Source organism: Hetaerina americana, unplaced genomic scaffold, assembly GCF_022747635.1.
Source record: "Hetaerina americana unplaced genomic scaffold, ioHetAmer1.1.p SCAF_6, whole genome shotgun sequence".
Taxonomy (NCBI): Eukaryota; Metazoa; Arthropoda; class Insecta; order Odonata; family Calopterygidae; genus Hetaerina; species Hetaerina americana.
The window spans coordinates 44,518,350-44,543,442 of NW_027287205.1; the positions used below are offsets into that span (position 1 = coordinate 44,518,350).

The following is a 25,093-nucleotide window of genomic DNA, read 5'->3' on the forward strand; positions in this document are numbered from 1 at the left end:
AAGTACGATTTGACATATGTTCACCCTACTCGGTAATCAAATAACACAGCACATAAGCTATACTATGTCCATTACCCATTTCAGCTTCTGTGGAAAGTAAAATTGATCAAATCTGCAGAACACACAGACAGCTTTTTGGTCAGTGCTACAGGCTTTAGTTATCTTTAAGAAGGATCTTACTTTGAGGCTGCAAGTAATGCTGCATCTTCATCTGAGAGACCAGGATATTTCTTCACTTCTTTCACAAATGCCACTAGTCCATCCTTATCAAGGTTACCATTCCGGAAAAATGTCTTCCCTCCCAACATTCTTTCTCCTTTCAGAAGTGGATTGTTCCATGGAACAAAACATATTAAAACCTTAATTTTGTTTGGCAGGTGGACAGTAAACATACATTTAACATTCTTTATTCCAAGTTGACGACTAAATACTTTGCCATTTTCATTTTTGTAGAACAAGAATTCCATATCTGATTAATTGTAAATGTTTCAAAGCACTGTTTACTAATAATAACTAACTAATATGAAATAACTTTGCACTACATATTTTCATGGCTCATAGGCTTGGTTTACATTCAATGAGTAAACTTTTGCAGGATTATTGCAAAAATATCAATTATTATGGCAATAATAACTTATGAATTCCTCAACTGTTCACTGATTAGAATAATACCTTTAAAAGTCTTTAAAACTCAAAGTATTTAACTGAAATGGGAAAATAATATGCAAATGCAAAAATCAGTATACAATCAAAATATATTTCACCCTTTCACAATGTTTTACTTTTGCGAATTCCTCATAGCTCCAATCATCAAGCTCATATAGCTTCCCTTTTTATTCGAAATACCTTCTGAATTCCCTGTTAGCTGCCCGGCTCCCAATTCTAACTGCTTCTTCCCTCCAAAACGCAAAGCTGAAGCACCTCCACATGTCCACGTCTTATCAGCCATGTACGCAAGGATAACAAGGAGTGGGAAGAAAATGAGGGTGAGGGCTGCTTCCCACATGTCCACAACTTCTGGTGTCACAGCAACAAGGATAACAAGAAGCCAGGCATAGGCAAACAAACTGAAAATTGTAGTCACGGCAAACACCTTAAAAAAAATGAAAGCATAACATCATTAAGGGCATGTCATAATCCTATGTTAAAATATTTGCATATTATCAAATAAAGATACAATATTACATTAAAAAATTTCATTTCTATTTATTGTCCTATTATTTGTAGTTATAAATGATATTCCTTATCATGATTCATCAAAACTTCAGATTTATTTAAAGAATGGACAGCATAATTATTTTTACAAGAGTAATTCTCATAAAATTCTTATATATTCAAGTATACATGATGAGAAAATATTTAATGGACAACCATACAAGTATAAGACCATAATCCTTTTAAACGTAATCATGTTTTCTGCTTTAGTAATCTTATTCCTTGGGCAATATTAGTGATAGCACAAAAAGTATCTATTTTGGTCATTGACATTACTTCATGGGGTAAAAAGCATTTTTTTATTTAACTCTTAAGGAAGGGGAATAATATCTTATATGAAAACATGTAATTGACCAAATATTGAAAATATGTTTATCAGTGATAGATGTTTATCATTTTTTTCTCTGATAAATAATGGAAGGTAATTTTTAACATTTTATATTGAAGCAATTAACTTGTCAGACCATTGCTTGAATTGAAATTATTGGTCAGCCAGTTGTCTAAGCTGCCTGACTGACAATTTCAATTCAAACACTACACTTGACCAAGATACAAACTTATTTTATTTTGTTGAGACCTATCTGGGATTTAAATAAGCAAACTTTGTTTTGTTTGCCTTTCAACCTCTCATTCCCTATACCTTTCTCTTTTTCCCCCTCCAATTTAAAACTCATGTACAAATACAACACAAATTTAACAATTTAACCTGTAACTGCCAGAATCCTCCCTCCCATACAAAGTGCTGTGATGCATGGCCAGCTCTATTGACAATTTAGTTTCTTGAATACTGACAGGTATAAATTATGCAGGAGCAAATAAAAAACAAACCTTCCTCATCAAACATAGCCTATTCTTTGGCCCAATCCAATAATAGTGAAAGACTATTTTTACAGCAGGGAGTTATTCTACGTAAGATAATGAAATAAATAATAGCATATTATGAAAGGGATGAGGTATTCCAATGAGTAGAGTATTGGGCTACAGACTGGAGGGCCTAGGTTCGATTTTGGATGATGTCTCTGAGCACCCTCAGCTTCACCCAAGCTTTGTGATTATGATCTAGATCTTTCTAGGAAACCATAGGTGACACAGGGAAAGGAATTGACTCCCTTACCCTGATGTGTGAATTTCACAAGCTGTTGGGCTTACTACTAAGTCAGCTCTATCCTTACCTATCAAACTAACCTTCGGATTGATAACTGTGGTGCTTTTTTATCTTTAAGTTTAGAGCCAAGCATAAATCTAGCGGTGGAAGCATGGCCTTGATCAACGGTCTCTCTGTAAAACTTCTAAAATCGCATGTGAAGTTATTCAGCCAGAAGGCCAAACTCTCCCTTCAACCCTCCTATTTCCTTCCCGCCGACCTCAACCTTGTGAGGCCGGGAACCCATTTCGTCCCATGGGCGGGCTGGGGAGTCGATCTCGAACCGGAGGTGCTGCTGCGTATCGGCCTCTCCATCGCGATTCGCCCACCCACCTCACAACAACCGTCGCCTCGCCGTCCGTTCCGATGGACCACTTTCTAAAATCCTGCTCCTCCCCAAGTCGTTAGCAGCGACTCGAATTATCTCCAGACCTTAAGAGTCCTTAGGATTTAGGTTGGTCAAAAATCCCTCCTCCACTATTCCTCAGTTCTCGGAAAATAAATCTTCAATTCCCTCCAAATAAGAGAGATAATGAAATAAATAATATCATATTTTAAAGCCCACTGGGTATAGCGTCCAGCTCCTGACCGGGTTCAATTCCAGGCGATTCCCCTAGATACACCGAGTCTCCCTGGAATAGTGCAAGGGGGTACAGGGGATAGCCTCCTTATCTCGACGTGTAAATTTCATACACTGCGGAGCTCCACTCTTAACTACCCGACCAACCTCTGGGTTAATTAGTGTGATCTTAAATGGCGTCAAGTTTTAGGGTATTTTTCCTTGCCGTATTCAAAAGGTCAAGTGCTGTTGGATAAAGGGCACGTACAACATCAAAATAACTAAGCAACTAGCGTATCTAAATATGGTGGGTAAAATAATAATAATAATAACAGGGAAGAAGAATATCACAATTTTCCACTAAATAAAGATTTATTCACGACTAGTTTCCATGCACTACATCATTGTCAAGTGAAGCTCTCACTGCATGGAGTCCAAATGTATATTAAATAGAGGAGGTGGGGAAAACAGGGTGTCTCCACGTGCTGGGAGGGGTTAGGCGAGCGGGAAAACCGAAGCTCTGGGGATGGGAGAAAAAAACAGGTATAAGTGAGGGTGGATGCTGAGGTTTTGTAGAGGAAGAGGGAAACACGAAGGAATACGAAGAGTTCAGTTTGTTTCGATGAACTGGTATTTTCCTCTGATCTGAATTCCTTATGGCGTCCATCGTTCCGTCTCCCCACGGTGTGTGGGGAAGGAGGATGGTTGAACTCTGAAATTTTGGGGGCTTTAAAGGAGCATGGTATTGTGACAAAATACCGTACATACAGTGTCACAGAAATACGTGCCGCATACTAAAATAAATCGTGAAATTTAACTCTGCAATTTAATTTCCGCTCTGTCTACATAAAGGTGGACTTTACCAAGTTAGGGCTTTCTGCAGTCCAGTTCAGGAGATCGGTAACTACAGTCACTTGGACTTATTCACACCCTTTAACCTTGAAAATTTCAAGTTATTTTCAAATAAGGCACCCATTTTGATGTTGAGAGCATACCAAAATCCCGAGGTAGTATTTATTTTATAAATGCACCTCTTATTTTCCGATTAAGTACTTTTTTGATCGATTTTAAACACATTTCTTTGGCGGGTTTTCGCACACGCAACAAACTGCTCTCCTACCAGGTTTGAGGTTATTTCTTACAAGCTTTGAGGTTAGGATTGAGGTTATTCCTTGTATTTACCGAATGGTGATCATGTGGATGGGCTAAGGATATGACTTCCGGGATTCACTAAGATTAAGAGCATATAAATCAGAGGCGGGATTTGAACACGAGGCCTTCAAGGATCGTGTTTGAAACCGATCGATATCATTACTATTAGATTATTCAAGAGCCAAGAGAAAGACATCTATGCGAGCTGTTCAAACAGGCCAAAGTTTCGAACCGTTGAATTTGATTGAAACCCGCGACTCATTGTTTAGCCAATAGGAATTATACCGATCGGTTTAAAAAATTACCTCCAAAACCTCCTCAAGTAACGCATTTGAATCCTGTCTCAGACTAAAATGTTGTAAAATTTTATGGCGTAAGTGGTGAAATGGAGAGGAAGAGCATTTCATTATTATTATTATTTAGGTAGTGTAACGTATTAGGTAGGCTTCGGATGGACACAAGACAGTAGAACGATATATTTCTTTGCCCCTCCTAATGAAAAACACCTGACACTACACTAATGCCTGTATTCAATTCCATATCTGGAACATTTTATAGATATACTTAAAATATTGTTGATGATTGAATTAGTGTAGAGGATCTTCTCAGGGCCATGAGTGCCAACTTATTACCTGTCAATCAATTTTTCTGAGGAGAAGTTTGTGCTTTTCACTTAATACTGTATTTAATGAGCACATGGCGGGCATAAACGTTTTAATGCCACCTTCAAACACGACGAACTCGTTGTACCTACATTGAACTTACTTGGTTTTATTTATCATCTTGGATGATGCGCTGTCAAAAAATGGAATTTTCGGAGGCGTGATAATCGTGAGATATGTTGAAAATCCTTATAATTAAGCTTATTTTGTTTGGACGATTTTTGCCAATGGCCCACCTCATCACCAGTTGCTTCCAATCATCTGGACGTTATCGACATTGATGAGTCATTTAAACCCGAACCGAAGTCAATCGATCAGTACTACCGTCGTTCGGTATGCATTCATATTTTTCTCGTTTTATTTTGCAGGTATCTCCACTGAAAACTCTGTTCACAATTCTTCAACGAGGGCAACTTATTAGGGTGGAACCTGGCAATTCCAATCCTCAAGCAAGAACAGCACTCACTCACAACTGCTCGAGTGAATTCACACGAATTCAAGTTATACTACATCTCTATAAACAGTTTTAAAATGTTGTAAAAGCAAGTATGTATTTAAGTAAGTACGACTTGGAATATTCAAATAATCGATACCCCTCTAAGAAGATCTACTTTAAAAATACAACTTCCAAGTACGAGTGTATTCTGTTATTTCCTCGATTAACAAGTTTTTACGAGACGATTAATTTCTCAAACTTTTACAGGAGTATAGTAAAAATGACTTATACCCCGTCAAATGCGTGAAATGGAAACACACAGAAAGGCGCAAATAGGGCAATTACACTAATTAATAAAAATCCTCCATTAAGAATTAGAATATATATATGAATCTATATACCCCAAAAGTATAACCGGTTCTACCTCAAGCGTTTAAAAAGATGATCCAACTGCTAGTGTGGATGATTGGATTACAAAAATACATCTCTGGGAATCAAGGTTACGCATACGCAGGCTATTACCGCGAGGTTATGTACGGTTGACATGTAATATTAAAAAAGACGGAAGGGCAGCGGGAAAGCCTCCTCATAAAGGTCATCGGAAATCGCTCTTGCTGAATTTTGCCGGAATCCTAAATTAAAAAGGAACCCGCAGCCATTGAACGCACAACCATTGGCCTCCATTCTTAAGTCCACTGGTTGATCAACGAATTTCGATGCCCGAGTTAATTATGGGCAGCAAGGAAAAGAATTACGTTATCAAAAGAGAATTTACAAAAGGAGGATATTTCGAACGTGTCTGGGAGAGGGACGCAAATAAAAGAATTTTATAAGCTGCTTTTAGTATATGGAGTACGGGATTTAAAAAATATCGGCAAATTTAGGAAAGAAACTGATGGTAGTATTGACGTTTTTGATTTGCGGGAGCGGAGAAAGACGTTAAAAGATAGGCTGGAGGGGTAAGGAAGATAGAAGAACTTTTACATCTATGGCAGGGGAAGACATGAAATTGCTTCGGGGGCATTCGAAGAGCACAGAAGATTACTTGGAAGGAGACATTATTGCGAGTAGCGGGAAGCTTTAAGGCTGTGATGGAAGGGTGATTGCAGGGTGAACGGGGAAGAGGGAGGACAAAAACAGTAATTTTAGACAGCTTTAGGGTCGGGGCAGATAAAATAAGAGGAGCATAAGAAGGTACCTAGGTGTTGGGGAAAACGTAGACACCTATATTTTTTCAGATATACGTGAGAGATCCACAAGTTGAAAAGTTTTTACGGCACGTGACCCGAAATATGTTAGCAGTTCTCACGGGCAACCCAAAAAAACCTCCGCAGAGAACCGTACCGGTAGTAAAAGCCCTCTGGATGTAGGGCTGATTCAAAATGCACCCTCTCATTCCGTCAACGGATGAGCAACATGAGTTTTCAACGAACCGCACCTTGGATGGGACGTTGAGTTCTGTGCGACGACTAAATTCGAATATCCCATTTACGTACGCAGGCCGCTCTGCCCTCATTTCGGCAGCACGAGAGGCGTGCAAATCAATTCCGCCGCCGACTGGATACCGAAATACGATGAGAAAATCAAAACGCGAGAGAGGAAGGAATCTTGAATCTTGATTTCTCACCCGATCGGACTCAAAATTATGTATATCCAGAGCTTAATGATTCGGAGTAAACGCTGAAAAAGAATAACAAACAGGCGTGACCTACTCGTGATAACCGGAAATGAGGATAATATAATCGAGCAAGGCGAGATGAATCAGGAGTGATTTTCCTCGCTCTCGGATGCAATTTGAGACAACTCGCATCTGCCACGTGAACGAGTTTTTCGCGGAAAACGAGGCCACAGCATCGAGGAAGAAAGGAGGACCCACGGGGAAATCTGTTATTTTCTCCGCGTTGGCGGCGACCGGCGAAGAATTCTCTCAGCGGTCAAGAGCTCCAATAGCGACCGGGACCGAGTGCGTGGGATGGAAACTTGGCGCAGGCCGGCGGGGTGGACGGCTCTCTCGACTGCCGCGGAGATCCCATTGGGCGATAGGAGACCCGGGTGGTCATTGCAGAAATTCCTATCCATGAGTCACACACGCACCCAAAATTTTGATTTTTGGGTAATGTCAACAGACGTACAAACTCCATTTTACCCATTTCTTCACTAATGGGCAACCGTTGCGTACTTTTTTCGCATCTGTCGCATTCAAACGCTGATTCGTAATTGCAGAAGTTATTTTTTACGGAAAGGCGACCGACAGCTGATGTTAATTACTTCATTGGGGATAGGTATTTTTCAGGGCATGGACACCCGGCGTTGACATCAGCCTCCTCAAAACGAAATGCGCCGGGGGGCCACACACCCATTTATGCGGCAAGTGATCTTCACTTAGTACTCCCGAGTAGGGATCAGTTCACCGCTGAAAAATTCAGACACCACCAGGATTCGAACCCGACTCCTAATTGTGTGAAACCAGTACACTATCCAGCACACCAACCCGATTCCCCACATTGATTCATACATAACTTTTCGTTTCTTAAGACTTCAAACATTGCCGATCTTGAGAGCACCTTCAACCACATCTACCCATTACTTTCTCAAACGCTTTACTCTTCTCTCGTATGATAACTCTCACCCACCCTTTCCGAAATGTCCATTAACTGCTCGAACGGGCAAGTAGAAACCGTCCCGATGAGTGAAGTCTCACCTTAAGCGTCCATTGCACATATGAAAATCTGGGAGAGAAAGAATTGGAGCTGAGCGTGTCCAGATTTGCCCGGAAATGGAACCCGGATCCTCCGGTCAGTAGTCCAACGCTCTACCCCTAGACTACCGTGACCTACACCACATTGATTACATAACAAATTAAATTATTGTAGGATTTATGTCAAATGATGGAGGAAATAAAAAATAATATATATTAATTTAGTCAATGCTAATACTAAACATTGATTTCAAATATTATTTTTTAAATATTACTGTGGTGTAGAATTACAATTTTTACATTTGTGGGCGATTTTATTTTCCAGTTTTGGTATTTACGAGCATTTTTACACCGCCAGATATATTCGCAAACGCGACGAATGTTCACTGAATCCAATTGCATACTTTTATACCGAAGTGAATTCATTGCTGCACTGCTGTTAGATATTTACATCAAAGAATGTTTCATTTTAACCAAGATGGAACAGTTGTATTCGCACCTTTATTACATTCTTGGGTGATTTCTTTGAGGCGACTCGCAATCTGCGTTGATACGAAAAGATATTGGCCCATCTGCACAGGGTCTCTCATTCGGACGACTTCGGAAGAGTATAAAAATCAGCTGAATCGGGGGTAAACTTTATTTTTCATCACGCCATTTTGTGTTCCTTATTATCACTATACTACTTTTGCACCAAGGCCATTTCCTTTACGCGAAATAAATATACTTATATATTTATGTTCCGGCGGAAGCACTCTCGCGAACGAAGCGACAGAGAATGCCATGCCCATGAACATACCATAAGAAACGCACCACTTTTATTTCCAGCCATGTCACTCTTACAAAGAAATTTAGACGACACCACGATATATTTTTTAACGGAGTCATCCGCTGAGCATCGATATGTAGGGATTACCCAGGGTGAAAATCATTTACCCTGACAGGCTCTCGAACCCCGATGCCCTCGATTTCCGATTGGCTATAGATCTAGGTCGGAAATCGAGGAGATCCGGGTTCGACTCTCGATTAAGTAGAATGATTCTACACTGTGAAATTTCTGCATTTCGCTGTCCCTCTCAATTAACATGATCGTTTATCATGCTTTCCTCTAGCATAGAATGAAAAGAAGTGCTGTTGGGTCACCGAAAGTTTACAAAAGATACACGAATCCAAGGCATCGTTGGAATACTGTTTGAAAACTAATATTCATATAGCAGATGTCAAGGCACGGAATCTATTTTTTTCCAGCATAGGTTAATGACATCATAACATAGCTATTGGATTAGAAGTACCATACTTTCCTTCTTCTTCGAGTCACAGGGAATAGATAACCGAGGATGTCGCTTTGGAAATAAATAGCTTCCAATGCAATTTTGAATTTAGCATGAAATGTAAGTGAAAATCTGTTCAGACGGTTAACCGTTATTTACATAAATAATATTTCCTCATAATTATTTCATATGTATATATTGGGAGGTGCAGATGTGACAAACATAACACATAGAACACATGAAAAAAGAAAACTCGCTCGAGAAATGTAATTTTCAATATTGCGACCACATTCTTCAGCAGAACGAAAGATATGATTGAAGGAGGTGGTAGAGTTTAGAAGAACCATTTCCACAGTGCAGAGGCCGCAGGAAAGAGGGGTTGTGCGGGGAGGCGATGAAGCGCACCACTTGGTTTTCATCACAGGGACGGCAGACGCAGTCGGTGCGGAACCGCTCCGACTGTTAACTCGAGACTGGTCACGCGCCGGGACGTGACACTTGCGATCGAAATCACTCGCGGAGTCCGAGCACACCGACCGCGAGAATTCCTAACAGCTTCGCTAAATTGCTCGACTAGTTTTAGCAGAGCGAAGTGGTGGCACGTATGGGTATCCGTGCAAATACAAGCACACGACGAAGAGAATCGCCCGTGTGAGCGAGATGAAGAACCGGGCAACTTCCACGAGTACGTCGACGTGTACGTTTTTACATAGGCTTAAAGTATGGTTCCTTCATAAATCCCAGCAACGAAGGCCTCCTAAATTATTCAGGGTAACTTAGCTCTCTGTCGATGAATAATCTGTATTAACGCTATTTTGTCTACAACCAGAATACCCTTTAAATTAGAAAAAATAAGTGGATCGTCCTAAGCATGAATAATTTACATTATTTTACAGGTAGATACTTTAACGATTAAGTTAGGTTTAGGATGAGTGTTGCATTACCAATTGTACAAAAATACCTTTCTCCGCTATCCTAACAAAAACAAAACCAGAAATCGGGTTCTACAGTAAGTCCCTCTTCAATTCTGCATACTTCCTCCTCCCTTCATTCCGTCCAACATGCAGATCTTATTCCTAACACTTCCTTTCTTGCTCAATATTCTCCCTTCTATCACAGACTTAAGCATCCCATTCCCAATCAAGACGTTCTGAATCCATCTTCCCCGCCTACTTTGGATTTCTTCCAACATTCCTTTCCTCACTTCCACCATGCGTAGCACATTTTCATCGGTTTCCCTTTCTATTTCACTTTTTCCATCCTTCAGCACATTTCAAAAGTCTCCATCCAATGTATGCCTATCATCCTGCTTCAATGGCCATGTAAGAGTAGATTACAAACCCACGCTCCATTTAAATGTTTTGACGAGCCGTTTTTTCAAACTCTTTACTCAATATAATTACAGAATGTTATGTTTCGTAGACAAACATATACTGAATACCTCTAACAGTATATGCAGTTGGTGATTTCCCGGAAACAGATTTCCTCTGGAGTACCTATTTAGCACTTTCCAAATTAAGTATTGCAGATCTATTTTGTAAAGACGCTTTATTTAGCGGGATAAATTTCAATCTATTAATTCGGATAGTTCCCGAATAATTGAATAATAATAAGAATTTGATAATTTGGATGCAAGCAGGGGATGGTGAAGACTGTGATGGAAGGGTAAACGGGAAAGAGGTAGGTAAATGCTTTGGCCATTTGGCTCTAAGAGCCGAACAAGTTTGAATAACCTGAAAACGAAAGGCTTGCAGCAGATGTTGCTCTTTCGTCCGTTTCGATTCCAAGCTCTCGTGTCTGCAGAGCGAATCAAAAGGTAAACACGGCTTCGCACTACACATCGTGACCTCTAAAACTGAGAAACTCGCCGCAACTTTCACTCCACCTACGCATAATCAATCAGAAGTTCACGGTCAAGTGCATCACCTCTGGCGGAAAACGCATTTACCATTTATGTATGCTGCTATCGAGGCTCTGACCTATTCCAGGACTGGACAGTAATTGCCGCGAAACACAAGATCACGTCTTAATTTATTTTCTGAGAGAATCGAAGTGATTTGTGCAGTTTTAAGGTCACTAATGGTCTCCTCATTCATGTACAAGCCAAGCTAAACCAGTTTTAAGCTCCCATAACTGAAAATCACCCTTAGAATCCAAACGGATTAGTAATTCATGTAAATCGAACCACCGCGAACTTTCTGTCTGGAATGAAATTTTCAATTGAAAAACTGGTTTTGTTCGGGAATGATAAATAGTGACCAAAGTTCCAACTTGGGACATGTGATGGATTAATTGCAGCTTGTCCCTTCTTGGAAAAGGCATACATCTGCACGTAATCGTATCCCGTCTGAATGGATTTCTCTCTCCGTCAGCACAGATTCAAGGAAAAATACTAATTACCAATGACGAATTGAACAAAATAACGAATACTAATTCAGTGGCGACATTACATGAATAAACAAAGATAATCGACTAATAGGAGAAAGTAACTTTGAGAGGCTATATAAATGGAAGGGGTTCTTCGAATTGTATCAGCCAATGGGTACGTGCATTTAAATTCCAAAAATACAAAACTCCCGCAACATTACGTATCTAACTGATTATCAATGGCCCCCAAATAATGTCATCATTTTTTCGGGAAAAAAATAATTTTTTAAAGCACTATGCTGGGATATTCCGATAATGCAAGTTTAACCATAAGTACGTGGCATTTTTTTGGCGTCTGATTGATTACTGCCGTAAAAACCTGCTTGATAAAACTGGTGAAAATTCGCTGCAAAAGCACCGGGCATCCCTTTTTAAATAACTTCAACTTTCTTATTATAATCGCCCCAACCCAAGGGAGTCTGTGAATCCAGTCATCTGATCCGCTATGAGTAATATTGCAATGGACCGCCCGAGGACCAACAGCCTATTCTCGGAATGGCTAATTCATTTAAGCCAGCCAGACGTAATTTACGTCTGATGAGAGGAACTCTGGGTCGACCATCCGCCGTTTTCCATAGTTACCTTGATTTTAAACCAGCGGTGTTATTCCACCTCTGAAATCAAGTTTTTTGGCACTCTTGTATGAGTAAAATAGTGAATGCCATGTTTCTTCTCGTAATCTATTCAAATACAAATGGAATTCCATATTTACATGATATCCTGCGCCAGAAATTGGTTCTCTAAATCACGTCCGGAGCTTTTTTATTCAATTTCCAACAGCCGCATAATAATTAACGGCAAACATTTCATAATTTTATTTACTTTTCATAATCAGGTGAGGTACAGTTTGTGCCGTTTTTCGAATCATTGGAGAAGACCTCTCTATTTATACTCTCGATATTATCGGAATTTGGACAGTGGAGTACAGAAATTCGTCATCAAATCATTAATAAAATCTCTTAATTTAATGCACTTTATGCTAACGGATCCTTAGTGTTGGCCGGTGTAATTTCAATAATATGTATACAATTAAAATTAATAGAAACTTCATAATCTTTCTTCAGGTTCGTATATAAGAAGATTGGTGATTTACTCTTTACGAATTGCCTATAATATCGATTTTTTAATCAGCCGACAAGTTAGTGGATTAGTCGGAAATTAAACGGGACGAACCGATCGTCACGAGTGAATTTCGTTGGGAACCTACTTGCCGACTTAACCAGGCCACGAGTTAGATTCCCACCCACCCCTTGAATTAACGCTTTTGGGCATTGTAGAGCAGTGGATCCGAACTGTTACCTCGGTGACTCGACTGAGGCCCTCAAGGCACTTGAAATCTAATTACTTCTCTCACTTATCGGTCGGTAATAGAGTGGAACGAAAAAAGCGTCCTCGTCGTGGCGGAAGTACGGGCAATGCGATGGATGGCTGCTAGAAACTCCGATATTAAAGTTTCACGAAATTTCGCCCCGTACGACATGAACATTGAACGTAACCTCGTGCTCCCGTTCCACGGAATTGGCCCAGATATTCGACTGCCATTGCGTGTTAATATTTATCCCGAAGCATTCGTCCGATGGGAATGAAAACGTCGTTCCTTTAACTGAATAAAAACATAAAGAATTGTCTGACGATATTGGGGAAAGGTTCCACAATACATGAAAAGATCATTTAGCAATTTTCTTGCCATTTTTTGACTGCTGATCTTGTTTTAAAGAGAAGATGAAAGGGGAATGCACTATTCAGAAAATAATTCAAGAATGCAGAAAATATTCGAGGGCTTTCCTGAAAGTAACCTCCATTATGCTATAAAAATACCCTGAAATATATACAGAAAATTTATTATTTCGATCTAAAAACTACATTTCTCTACTATTTTATACATACTCGCCAAATAGATTAAAAAATGTGTCATATCTCTGAACTAGTTTTCAAATTCCTTCGGCATAAAATTCTGCCGCCTGAGATGGCTGCCAGCCTATAATGGCATCTTGAAGTTCATCGGCGAGACGAGCACAAAACATGTAATAGCCTAACTTTTCAGTCGTCTTTCCTTGCAACAGAGTCGTAGAAATCTGTGGAAAACTTTCTGTAGATTTCAGACATCGTAAAACGCTGGTTTTTTTCTCGAACGTCATTGCCAATTTTTCGGTGCAGTTAATTGTTCACCACAGACGGGCGGCCACTTCTGCCATTATCAGGGACATTTTTGTTCACTCTTAAACGAACGACAACACTGAAGCACAACTCTTTTCACTGATCACATTTGGTCCCAACAGAGAAAATATTTCGTGATGAATGTCAGCAGCTTAGAGGTTTTTTATCAGTAAAATCGTTTATCACTGAACGAAACTCACAGTTGGCGGGGATTCCAATTGTATTGTTCATTTTGACTAGCTATGGTAAACAAACGACCTTTCAGCCACTGCGGATAGAGGCGTACTGACCTAATGTGCGCGTCAATACAGCGACCATTCGGCTTCCTCCATTCATTCTCAAGCTACCCGAAACTTTCTGGACAGCCCTCGTAATTTTACAGCTCTGTGAAAATGAAAGTTGTTACGGTATGTTGACTGTGGAACCCATGGCAGATTTATTCTTGGTATCCTACTTATTAAAGGTAGGTTTTGGACGGACACCGTGCAACTAAATACTACTATATATCATAAGAACTTCCTCTTGTTTGCCCTACATTATTTTCATCTTCATTTCTTCGCAACTTCCATCTGCCTTTACACTGTTTAAGGAGCCCACTCTCTTCCTCTTCCTGGCTTACCCAAAGTTCTCATATCACGACCGTCAACCTCCCTTCCTTAAAATATGCCCTTCAACTTTCTCTGCCTTTTTCGGCTTTCTTCCAGCCCCTTCCTCTCTTTGCCCACCCTACTTAAAACCTCAGCATACGAGTATATTTTCCTCGCTCTCATGCTCGAGAGTCGAAAAAATATGTGGGAATCACTAATTGGTCTGCTCAATTACGACTTCAAAAATGAACAATTATTCCAGAATTTAAAGTCTAATAATTCCGAAATTTTTTAATCGTCTACGATAAAACGACGCTGGAACTAAAACATGGGTTCGGGGAAAATATGTTAACTAGGAAACTTTAATGGCTTAGACTTTAAAGGTTATACTTTAAAGATTATGAAATATTTCTTTTCTTTTCGGTCGTTGCACTTCAAATGGTGTCTCCTCAAAAACTGTGACGCGCTCTACTGAAAGGTAAGTGAAAAATTAATTTTCAGGTTTTTAAAAATTCGCCTAATGTTCACGTAAATTGTCTCAGTCCCATAGTTGATGAAATATCACCCATGCATCGTGAACTCGCGGGAGTAGTAGCGGCAGGACACAATGGCGTTCATGTGATGCAAGGTTTCCGGTGTGCTTATGTCGTTCGATTCGACACTTTCAAAATTATAATCCATAGTAGCGTGACGCGGTACGGCAAAATTTTGTTTGCTCACTTGTTGAAGGGTAAAGGTTCTTCGCGTCGGGAACAATTCTCCATCTCCCTCGCATAAATTATTTTTCTCGGATAACAATGAAAAATCACAGCAGGCCATTGAATGGGGAGTCCCAGGAAGGATCCAAGGGAGTCCAATCCACGGTAAGGCAATCGATAGTACGCCTAAGATATTAGTTCATTCACGAAGGGAAGGAGCCCGTTGCAGAAGTTCAAAGGAAACAGTTTCCCATTGCACTGAGACACGCGACGCGGAGGGAGTTATAAATCTTAAATCATTCAGTATTCAGAGGAGAAATTATATATGTAATCAATTTTTTATAATTGTCAATTTTTTACATCGCACTTGACTTGCCTTGTTTCAGATTCATGTAACTGACACAGCAGCACTTGCTGCACGTCTAATCAAACGTTGCTGATTTCCTAAATTAAAGACATCACCACCATTGTTCATAATAAAACTGCATGATCACACTATTTATTTTCCCACTTACGGATCGCTTTTCATTCAAGCTGCGAAAAAAAATTGCATATGTTTCATGCCATGTGCATAATTGACAATCAGTACTTGCAGATATAAATCTGGTCGCTCGATTGATCGGAAAATAAAATAATTATGTTAGTGATAATTTGAAATTCAATTATTTTGGATTTACAATTGTATGTTCTTTTGAGGTATGATGTAAAATAGAGAGCATGGGAGAAAATAGAAAAATAAGCAGAATTATTCTGCTCGGAGACAAAACGGGAGAGGACTCACCTTTCATTGATTTATCAACGCAAACTCCAAGTATACCTGTACGCTCTCATTTCGTGATCTGGGAGCCTTTTCATACTTTATTAGAGAGTACCGCTGACATTTTAGACGAGACATCCCAACTCAACGATTTCCTCACGAACAACGCAGTTACCCTCATTCCCTCGAAACACATGTGGGGTACCTAGCCGTTAAAAAATACAAAAATAATTCCATCATCACCTGATAATGGTGATTCAAAAATCACCCATTAATCATTTGATTGGTTTGAAGCAACTGTCGCTCTATATGACTCAATATTTCTTCTCTGAAGTCTGTCACCATCTTACTGATGCGATATATTCTTCTGCGATTCCTCCTTTTCCCTTATCGGCTGTCTTGATTCCGTCACTCTGTCACAAAACGTGCTCGTTAAGGTCAGTCTAGATTATTTTCTGAGCTTTATGTAGGTTTATTTCTTCTCCCAATCTTATGGGAAAGTCTTTGTTCTTTTATTCGATCCTCATTGTTTTTATGTAGTGCCAAATTTCAAATTTTATCTTCCCTGGTCCCGCAGCGGAAACGAAAAAATAATCAGCAATTCCCTAGCCCTTCAAAATTAATAGTTAAAAAAAAAATTGAAACCACTAACGGTGACAGCGACTCATTTAGTCTCCCCTTCTGGAGCCTCCAAGAATTGAAGATTAATTCTGTGAGGCATCCCTCCCATCACGTCAATTTTTTGAAGGCGCTCAGATGTTACGATTTGGCCCTATTCCATCGGGGTAAATAAATAAACAAGCCCCCAGCACACCAAAATTGAATTTGGTCGAATATTACATTTTAAAAAATTGATTCAATATCAATACGGGAGTAGAATTTCAGCATTGCCTCCCTCGTAATACAGTTCATTCCCAAGGGAATGCATCAATAATCACCAGACTGTTCAGGTTACATCAATATTCGTGTGACATAAAATCTTCACAGAAAATCGAGGATTTCATTGCCCAATATATTTCTAGGCGCACTACGTAATACAATACTATATTCACCATAATTATCCTCACCGTATCTCGATTTACTACGGAGTACGTATTCTTTGGCAGCTGTGATAACACTACCACGATTAGATTTTTTTCAGCATTGGTATTCGGCACATCTAATTCACTCGATGCATGACACAGCAGCGTAATAAAGAGGCTGAATTTTGCAACTCCCAATTGAGTGATTATCCCTCCATTTTAATGGAGAAAAGGTGAACGAAGCTAGCTATTTTTACGTCAGCTTTCCTTACTTCAGAGAATTGTTTATAGGAACACACTTGAAAAAATGATGGAGGGTTCCGCTCTTTTGATATGGATCTTTATCAATGGTCCTCCCAAGTGAAGAAAATATCCGAATATCTCTTGTCTGTTCAACGAAATTCTCAGCGAGGCAATCGCAAAGGGAAAGACAAATTCACTTCGAAAAGAAAGACAACGTTTGCAACCAGAAATGAATTTTGAGATTGAGGGACATATATTAAGTTAATTATAGGTTTACGTTCCCAAAGTTTTCTTCAATTATGATGGCCATTCTGTTATTTTAGAGAAATACCAGAAGTACGAACAATAAAAACTTAGATCGGTCGGAGTAACTGGTAAATATTTGCATTTTTAGTTTTACCTAAACATCGATTTCATTGGAACTCGAGTTAGAGAGAATTATCGCCTTAATAACCTTTATGTTATTTTGGTCTCGTACTGATTTTAAATTTTCGTCTTCATTTATTTTTAACATAACCAACGTTTAACACGAGGGAAACAACAAATTATGTAAGACACAAATGCTATGTAAAGGTATATTGAAAAAATGCAAATGATAGGAATATTGAAAAATAAGTAAAAATAAGTAAGTAAGGAAGGAAGCATGGCTCATGTGAAAAAATGTTAGAAGTTTCTCCGCGTACTTTGAACATATTGTTGCAATAACACTGTTAAATTCAGTTATAAGTTCCCTTTTGGGCTTTATATTGGCAGCAGAGGCGTAGCCAGCCTGGGCATTTCGCATAGGCTCGAACCAAAATTGAATTTAGTGCGCGTCTCGCCAAGAAAATTCCATTACGTATATCCATAGCACCTTATGACGTTCAAAACCTATTGGGTATTCATCATATGTGCCAGATGTGAGTTCGTCAGTCATCCATCACAGTTCACATTGCATTATGGCGACATATAGCCCCCTGAATAATAACAGTTTAAACCCTGCCTCTCATAGACTAAACCACTGATTCAAAGTCCTTCTGCGGTATTTTAACTATATCTCCGATATTATATTTGCCAACGAAGTTAACAGTTTCGGACTATCGTCATTTTATTTGTTACTAAAATTTGTTTCTTAATTGTAAAACCTGTCGCTATATGTTGTCATGGCCGGACCCCAAGGAGATAATTTTGATCAATCACATTTCAGTTCAATCAAATCTTCTGTGTTTTAAAATGTATTACTGAAACGCATTCCATTTATCCTGCATTACAAATTCGTGTATGTAACCTGGAACTTGCTATATCCTCATATCTTCATGGACAAATGTTAAAAGCTAAAGCACAGGGCCGCATAAAGCTCCACGCTGACCTATCAAACAGAATCATTGGTCGAAGACTGCCTTTTTTTACATTCATTCGCCATACCATTCTGTAAAATATAATAAATGAGATTAGAGAAGTCTTGAGGAAAAAAAGGCGACATACTAAGATAGGCCGATTACAACCTCATGCCATATTTATTCTTGCCATTACTAGTTTCACAGTTTTGTGCTTTAAAATTTCAACGCATCGTTTTTAGGATAAAAACTCGCACTGAAGGAGAACGCGTCAGACGTGCGTGAGACTCCGATTCATAAATTATCACGTCGATGAAACTTGCCCATCACGTGCGGTCGACATAAGAAATTAAGTTGGGGAGTTTCATCTGAGGAGCTTCTTCACCCAACCAACCAATCCACTCCGAGAGGCAATCCCCATCACACAAATCAAACTACCGCGCACACACACACCCACGCACACACAAACTCACGACCCCTTATCGACCGTTAGGGCGTATCGCAGGGAAAAAATCCATCCGGTCAATGATGAGTTTTTGGTAGAGAAACAATTTACGACTGTAGGCGGTGGTCTCGGGTGCGGAGGGAGAAGAGCTGGGGGGAAGGGGAGTGCAGAGAAGAAAGGATAAGTGGGGTCAGGGGAGCAGGAAGAAGGGTGGGGGGATGCTGGAACTGGGAGGCTTAAGGCAAGTCCATGGATAGCCTTTGTTACGGCCGGGGAAGTAGAAAGGGAGAGGGAAAGGTAAGGGCCGCAATGAAATCCTTTCGACTGCCCCGCTCCACACAGAAGATATTGGTAGCGGATGGAAGGTAGGAGCCCATCCCATGAGCCAGTCGTGCTAGATTTTGCTTTGCCGGTCACGTTGCGCTATTACAGAAACTGTGGTGGTCAGAGTTGAGACTACAATGGAATTTCATTGGGGAAATATTTACCTTTCATGAACCCGCCTACGTTTCCACATCGCTGCCATTCTGTGGAGGTAGGGGGATTTAATATAGTTATCACTGAGCTTAGCACGAGTTCATGACACTGAAGATCTCTCCGTACATTTCTCCTGGTTCCTATTGTGGGCGGGATGAGGCCCGCGGGACGTGTGGGACCCTATGTGGATCCCAGGTGGGTGGGACACACGGCGCTTGACCTTCTCTTCGCTCGTGCAAATTCTGAATGTGTGTTTCGCAGAGTGTGGCCAAAGTAAGAATTCCCGATTCGATTTCTCGCGCGATTTCCGCTTTCTTAAATCGATTGTTCCGATTCGATATCTGTTCAATTCGCGCACCGATTCCGATCCAGGTTCGAATCGAAATGATTTGGGAGGAGCTGACCAATTTTGCAACCCTTTAGGGATATCGCAGATTTCCACATGCCTCCTCCCTCGGGCAAAGAGTCCTTCAGCGATTCGCATGGTCCCCTCCAACTACGTTAAAGAGTTGCGTTCCTACCTCCTTGAATAACCTATGTAGCTTTTTTTATCAACGCCAAATTCATTCCGCTAAAGCGATTGCAATCGATTGCCCCGCAAACGGTTCCGGTTTTTCACTGGAATTCAATCGCGAGGAATGAAACTTATCCATTTTATTGCATCTAGTCTCCCCTAAAGCTTACATCTCTCCACTGTAAAGTTATATATGACAGAGGAATAAATTCCTCGTAAGGATACATCCGATTTCGCATTCTCCAGGTCGTATGTACTCATAGAATTCATATACTCTTATCATCATCAATAAGATCACAAGTCTCCATTCAATAACGTTTCCAAACATTTTTCATTGATGCTGATGCTCCTCCTAACCTAAAGATAAAATTTCGCGTTTCCCCAGGGGACTTACCATACTGAAGTCAAGATCATAAAAATGAAGCAGGATCCGAATTAAAGAAATATTTCGCGTGATATTGAAATTAAATGTTTTAAATACTTAATTAGTCACAATAACGTGTAAAAAATTTACTAAAGCAGTTAGCAAATAATTGTGTAGTGTGTCGCGTGAGTTAAATTTTATTAAAACACGACTAAACGATTATTCTGTTATTTTTTTTATCACTATTCTTGCCTCGCAAGGGAGACATTAAGAAAGAATAGAAGAAAATCTGTGCTAAACTCATTCAAATTTAATCTCTTCCACAGCCTTCAGACTCTTGTTTTATCCATCCCATCCGGTGCATTCCGTCACTGTCCTAGCAATTCAATTCTCCATGCACACTTCATTTCACAAAACTATTCATCAGAAGAGTTCTACCAAATCTACCTTATCCTAATATCCTAATTAATTACGTATCAAACCAATCTTGATGGTGGGCGTGATAATTTAAGACTGCATGTGCTGTGGTTACAGATAACCAAAGAGCTACGCCAGCTTTCAGTCAAAATTGGAGCCTTTATAATTAAATCTACATCTAAAGAATACACCGCAAGGTGCCGTACGAGCGTGCGCAGGGGAATATTATGACAGGAGGCTTTTATGAATAAATATTCATTTAGACAAATATATTTTTGCACATAAACACGTACATACCATTTTACATTATGCAATAATGGGTGTGTCCAAGAAACGCTTAATATTTTCCTTTTTGAACTACGAAATTAGGGGCGGTTACGTCTGATTTTATTCATCCGCACAATACCCCGGCAACCCATCGCAAGGGTGTGTTTGGCGGAGGGTGTTACGACACCAGCTATTTATGCTTAAATATTCACTTATACTATGCGAGTATAAATCTATATTTCAAATACGTTAGCACATGTATGCATAAATTGTTCAGTTACAGAATTATAAAAATTTATTCTGATTTACCTTGTCGCAAAATCATACATTTTCACCGCAAAGCCCGTTCAGCGCGCAAAAGATTCCCCAGCCCGATATAATTCGTTCCGAAATCAACTTTCCCGGTCGGATCTCTTTTTCCGGCGCCCACCTGGTACATCGTTCAAGGGAATCGCCTCAACATTTCAAGACGGGGTGGAAAGATCCGATGCACAGAGAGAGAGGGAGAGAAAGGAGAAACTTTCCCGCACGGTTCGTTGGGCGTTAACCAATGCATTCCGGCCGCCTGGAACTGCGATCGTTAAACCCGTGAAGCGTTAGCTAGCCAGGCAACCTAAAATCACTAAATTCATTCGAACCAAAAGCAAGATACACGCGGAGGGGTTTCAAGGAGACACGTTATATCCATACACAACTCCGATACCGAGATATTTATTTTCCAATATCGATCGCAATGCAAAAGATACGAGCGCATATCGGCGGGCGCCCTCGATATGTTCTTTTTTCATAATTTTCCTTAAAAAGTAATTACCCTGAGTTAAATTATATTATTTATCCATTTAGAATCATTACGGCATAACTTCCAGGCACAGGTAAAATATAATGCAAATATTTACGACTCGACATTGTCGGATATCCAAGATGACGCTCGTTTCGTCGACATTTCGTTGCCACGCCGATGTAGTACATTTATAACGACTCTGGAAGGAATTATCGAAGAATCGGCATTATCTGGTATTCTATTGTATTTATCCTACATGGTACCCTACAAGCCACCGCTAGGGTGTGTGGCAGGGGTGATTAAACACCAGGCATGCAGCCTCAAAAATGAAGATCATGATAACTACAGGCACATGCAATACGGTATCAAAGTGAGATACACTTCTCTACGTATTCAAGATGAGCTGTAGGTAAGGGCAATATTTTTACATAAGGGTATATTTCTTTACTTTTTAATGCTTTAATATATAGAAGGGTATATTTTACGCGAGGCGCCCGGTAATGCGGCGACGATGCAAACTGATTAGGACAATAGTTTTACTGCGAAAAACAACTTATTAAAAAATCATTTAAGTCTAGCACGTAAGTAATTGAAGAAAATCACCTTAAATAACGATTCTTTCAATCATGGGCAACTTAAAAAATGATTGGGACAGGAGTACCTTAAGTATCATCAGTGACAAGGCAAACAGCATACTTAAACAGAAGTACCCATCGAATGAAAAGTCCGATACTTAAAATCCCTTGGTGCCTAACACACACACACACACGGCAAATCGGTCGGGGTTAAATTGGTCAAAGTTAAAGTTTAATCCGGTCGATTGGTTTTAATGAGATTGGATTTGGAAGGCACAAAGGAGATCAGCCGAAGTGGAATGGAACACATTTTGTCACCACGGAATTTGGTGCAGAGTTTGTACAGAAGTTCGAGGTCGAACACGGATAAGATTTGGCGATTGCGCAGTCGTCCACGGCGGAGAAAGAGATACAATCGCTTGGAAAGGGATCCATGATTCTATCCCACGTAAACATTTAAACTTTCCCGCGTCCGATTTCTGCTCTCCGAGCAACTGGCCCACAAGGTAATTCTTTCCGTAGCGAGAATTTTTTTCGGAGAAACTATACATGTCCCGATTATGTATACAACAAATTAACGGTGAAACGCAGGCTTAAATGGAATATAAACAACACGATAATAATAAAAACTCAGTGTTATCATATTCTGAGTCACTCATATAAATGCGAGATATTTCTTTTAGTAGTTCTTGCTCATTCTTAATCACTACTGCACGTAGCCTACCAAAGTACGTTGATTTTTGACGGGCCCTGACAAATATTCCCGACGTCGGGAAATTCACATTTTCACGTAGCATACACCACATGTAGCCAACAATATTTAAACACAAATGTCCTTTTTCCGTCCACTCTTCTTTCCGTACATTCTAATCTCTTTTCTGCCGTCCTAAATTTGTACATATTCGCACCCACTACTTGTTACTCACGGCCTTAATCATCCCTACATCACCTCACTCGTACATTTGTCCTGCCTTCATTGAATTACTCCTACCTTCCTCTTCCAAACTTAATACTTCTTCCTGTGCCCACTTCTTCCTAGTAGCCACGAGTTTAGGTGGGACACGTACGTATGGGATGATAATTTATGTAAACTAAAAAAAAATTATGAGGTTTTCGAGAAAGAAGGCTAATTTGAACATTAAAATAGGACAAAAAATAGATCAGATGGAACAGTTTACGATACCTTACTCGTAAGTGCTCTGGAACAAAATGGTCTAAGTGGTAGGGATACCAGAAAAAGATTTGCGTTAGGCAAAGAAGGTTTCCCAAGGACGAGGGAATTGATGACAGGATCATAAGAAAGACCCATTAAAATTTTATATCGAGCGTGTTTTTGAACGGCGAGGTAACATGGTCGTCGAGGCAAGATGATTGTCGCAGGCGAAGGCTTTTGAGATGAGGGTGTGAGAAGGATGAAAACGGTGGAATGGATGGAAGGAAAAATAAACAAACAAGTACAAGGCATTGTGGGAACGGAGAGAGGATATCTATAAGAAGAAATCCAAAGGAGGCATGACAGGTATCCATCTTTCCCAAAGGAGGCATGAAAGGTATCTACCTTTCCCAAAGGAAAGGTATCCACCATCCGCAAAGCGAGGTTGTCGGAGTCAAAGGATAGGTTTGTCGGACGGAATGAAGGATGGCTGACAGTGTGCTGAAATTTAAGAACAGTCACATATCGTTTGGCGTGTCAGGGTGGTTTTTATTAGGTGTATAGGATCCTCATGAAGTTGAGTTGATCACCGAATTAGAACGCGTACTGGAGTAGGATTTGTAAAACGTTGTTATGATAAATTGAGTATCATATCAAAATTATTAGATGAACTAGGCTAGGAATCACTTACTGAGCTAACGTTAAATTACAGGTTAAATCTCTTTCATAAATTGGAAGGACATCTATTTAGCGATGATGCTTGAGAGTAAATGCCCCATCGTGCTACGCTAGGAGAGACCATGTAAATAAAATTAAAGGGATTAAATGTAGAACAGAAAATTTAAGATGTCATTTTACCCACGAACGACAATCATCAGAATAACGGTATCCGGCCGCTAAGGGTAACAAGTATTTCATGCCATAAATAGCCTATTTTATCATCCCTACCACACACCCTGGCGGTGGCTTGCAAGGTACTATGTACGCATGTATTTCTGGCTGCATGAGATCTTAAATTCATAGTTCAACCGTCCGCCCTTACTACGGCTAACATTTTGCGAAATAGGCCTTTAATAATTCCACTTTTTCATCACAATTTCCCTTTTATACTTTCTTCTTTATCATAACTTTATTTTTGGAGATTAACATCCTGATGGTTATCACAGGTTCCGGAGAGCATTGCCGGTATGGGAGAGATTCTCTAACTTGTCAAAAGGAGAAAACGCGTTCTAATTTGTTTCATTTCTAACAGTCTCAGCGGGAGATCACGAACTTTATTTGTCCGCAAAGTTCCTTTTTAACGGTAAAGATTAATACGTTCGCGATAAAATTCTGTATCCCTTTAACATATGGTGACTCACGAAATGGTCAGTTAAAAGGAGTTGCTATTTCGAATCGACTAACTCAGGGGTTAGGTGGAAGAAGGGACAATCTAGTCTCAAGCTCGCCCCAATTGAGACATTTTATTAGTTTTACTATCATTATTCACGTGGGCTATATTAAATTGTCCAAGCTCCCAATGAATATTTCACCCTATCAGCGGTTCAGCTTGCTGTGGGTATGAACTGTCCAGAAATAACAATACGTAGTTTCCCGGATGCATGTGTATCGAGCAGAAATTAAAACTTAAGACGTAGTGAAAAGTTTCTGCTCTGTTCTATTCATTGCCAAAATTACCTAGTTTTCACATTTTTGCCATTAGTTTATCCTATGAAAAATTTTATATTCATAAGTTCAAGAATTCAGCAGATGCTAT

At 39.8% G+C, this 25,093-nt stretch overlaps 1 protein-coding gene across 4 annotated transcripts in view; it reads right to left on the reverse strand.

Annotated features, from left to right (window-relative positions):
• Positions 1–25,093, reverse strand: part of LOC139694958 (sodium/calcium exchanger 1-like) — a 376,741-nt gene that overhangs the window by 27,184 nt on the left and 324,464 nt on the right. For 2 of the 4 annotated variants that reach the window (XM_071593494.1, XM_071593492.1), the window contains exons 4-5: positions 847–1,093; positions 181–313 (exon numbers count right to left, since the gene is read on the reverse strand). In XM_071593494.1, coding sequence (XP_071449595.1) covers positions 181–313; positions 847–1,093 — 380 coding nt within the window. Of the gene's footprint in view, positions 1–180; positions 317–846; positions 1,094–25,093 lie in introns of all 4 variants that reach the window. The other 2 variants (XM_071593493.1, XM_071593491.1) reach the window with 1 other exon arrangement.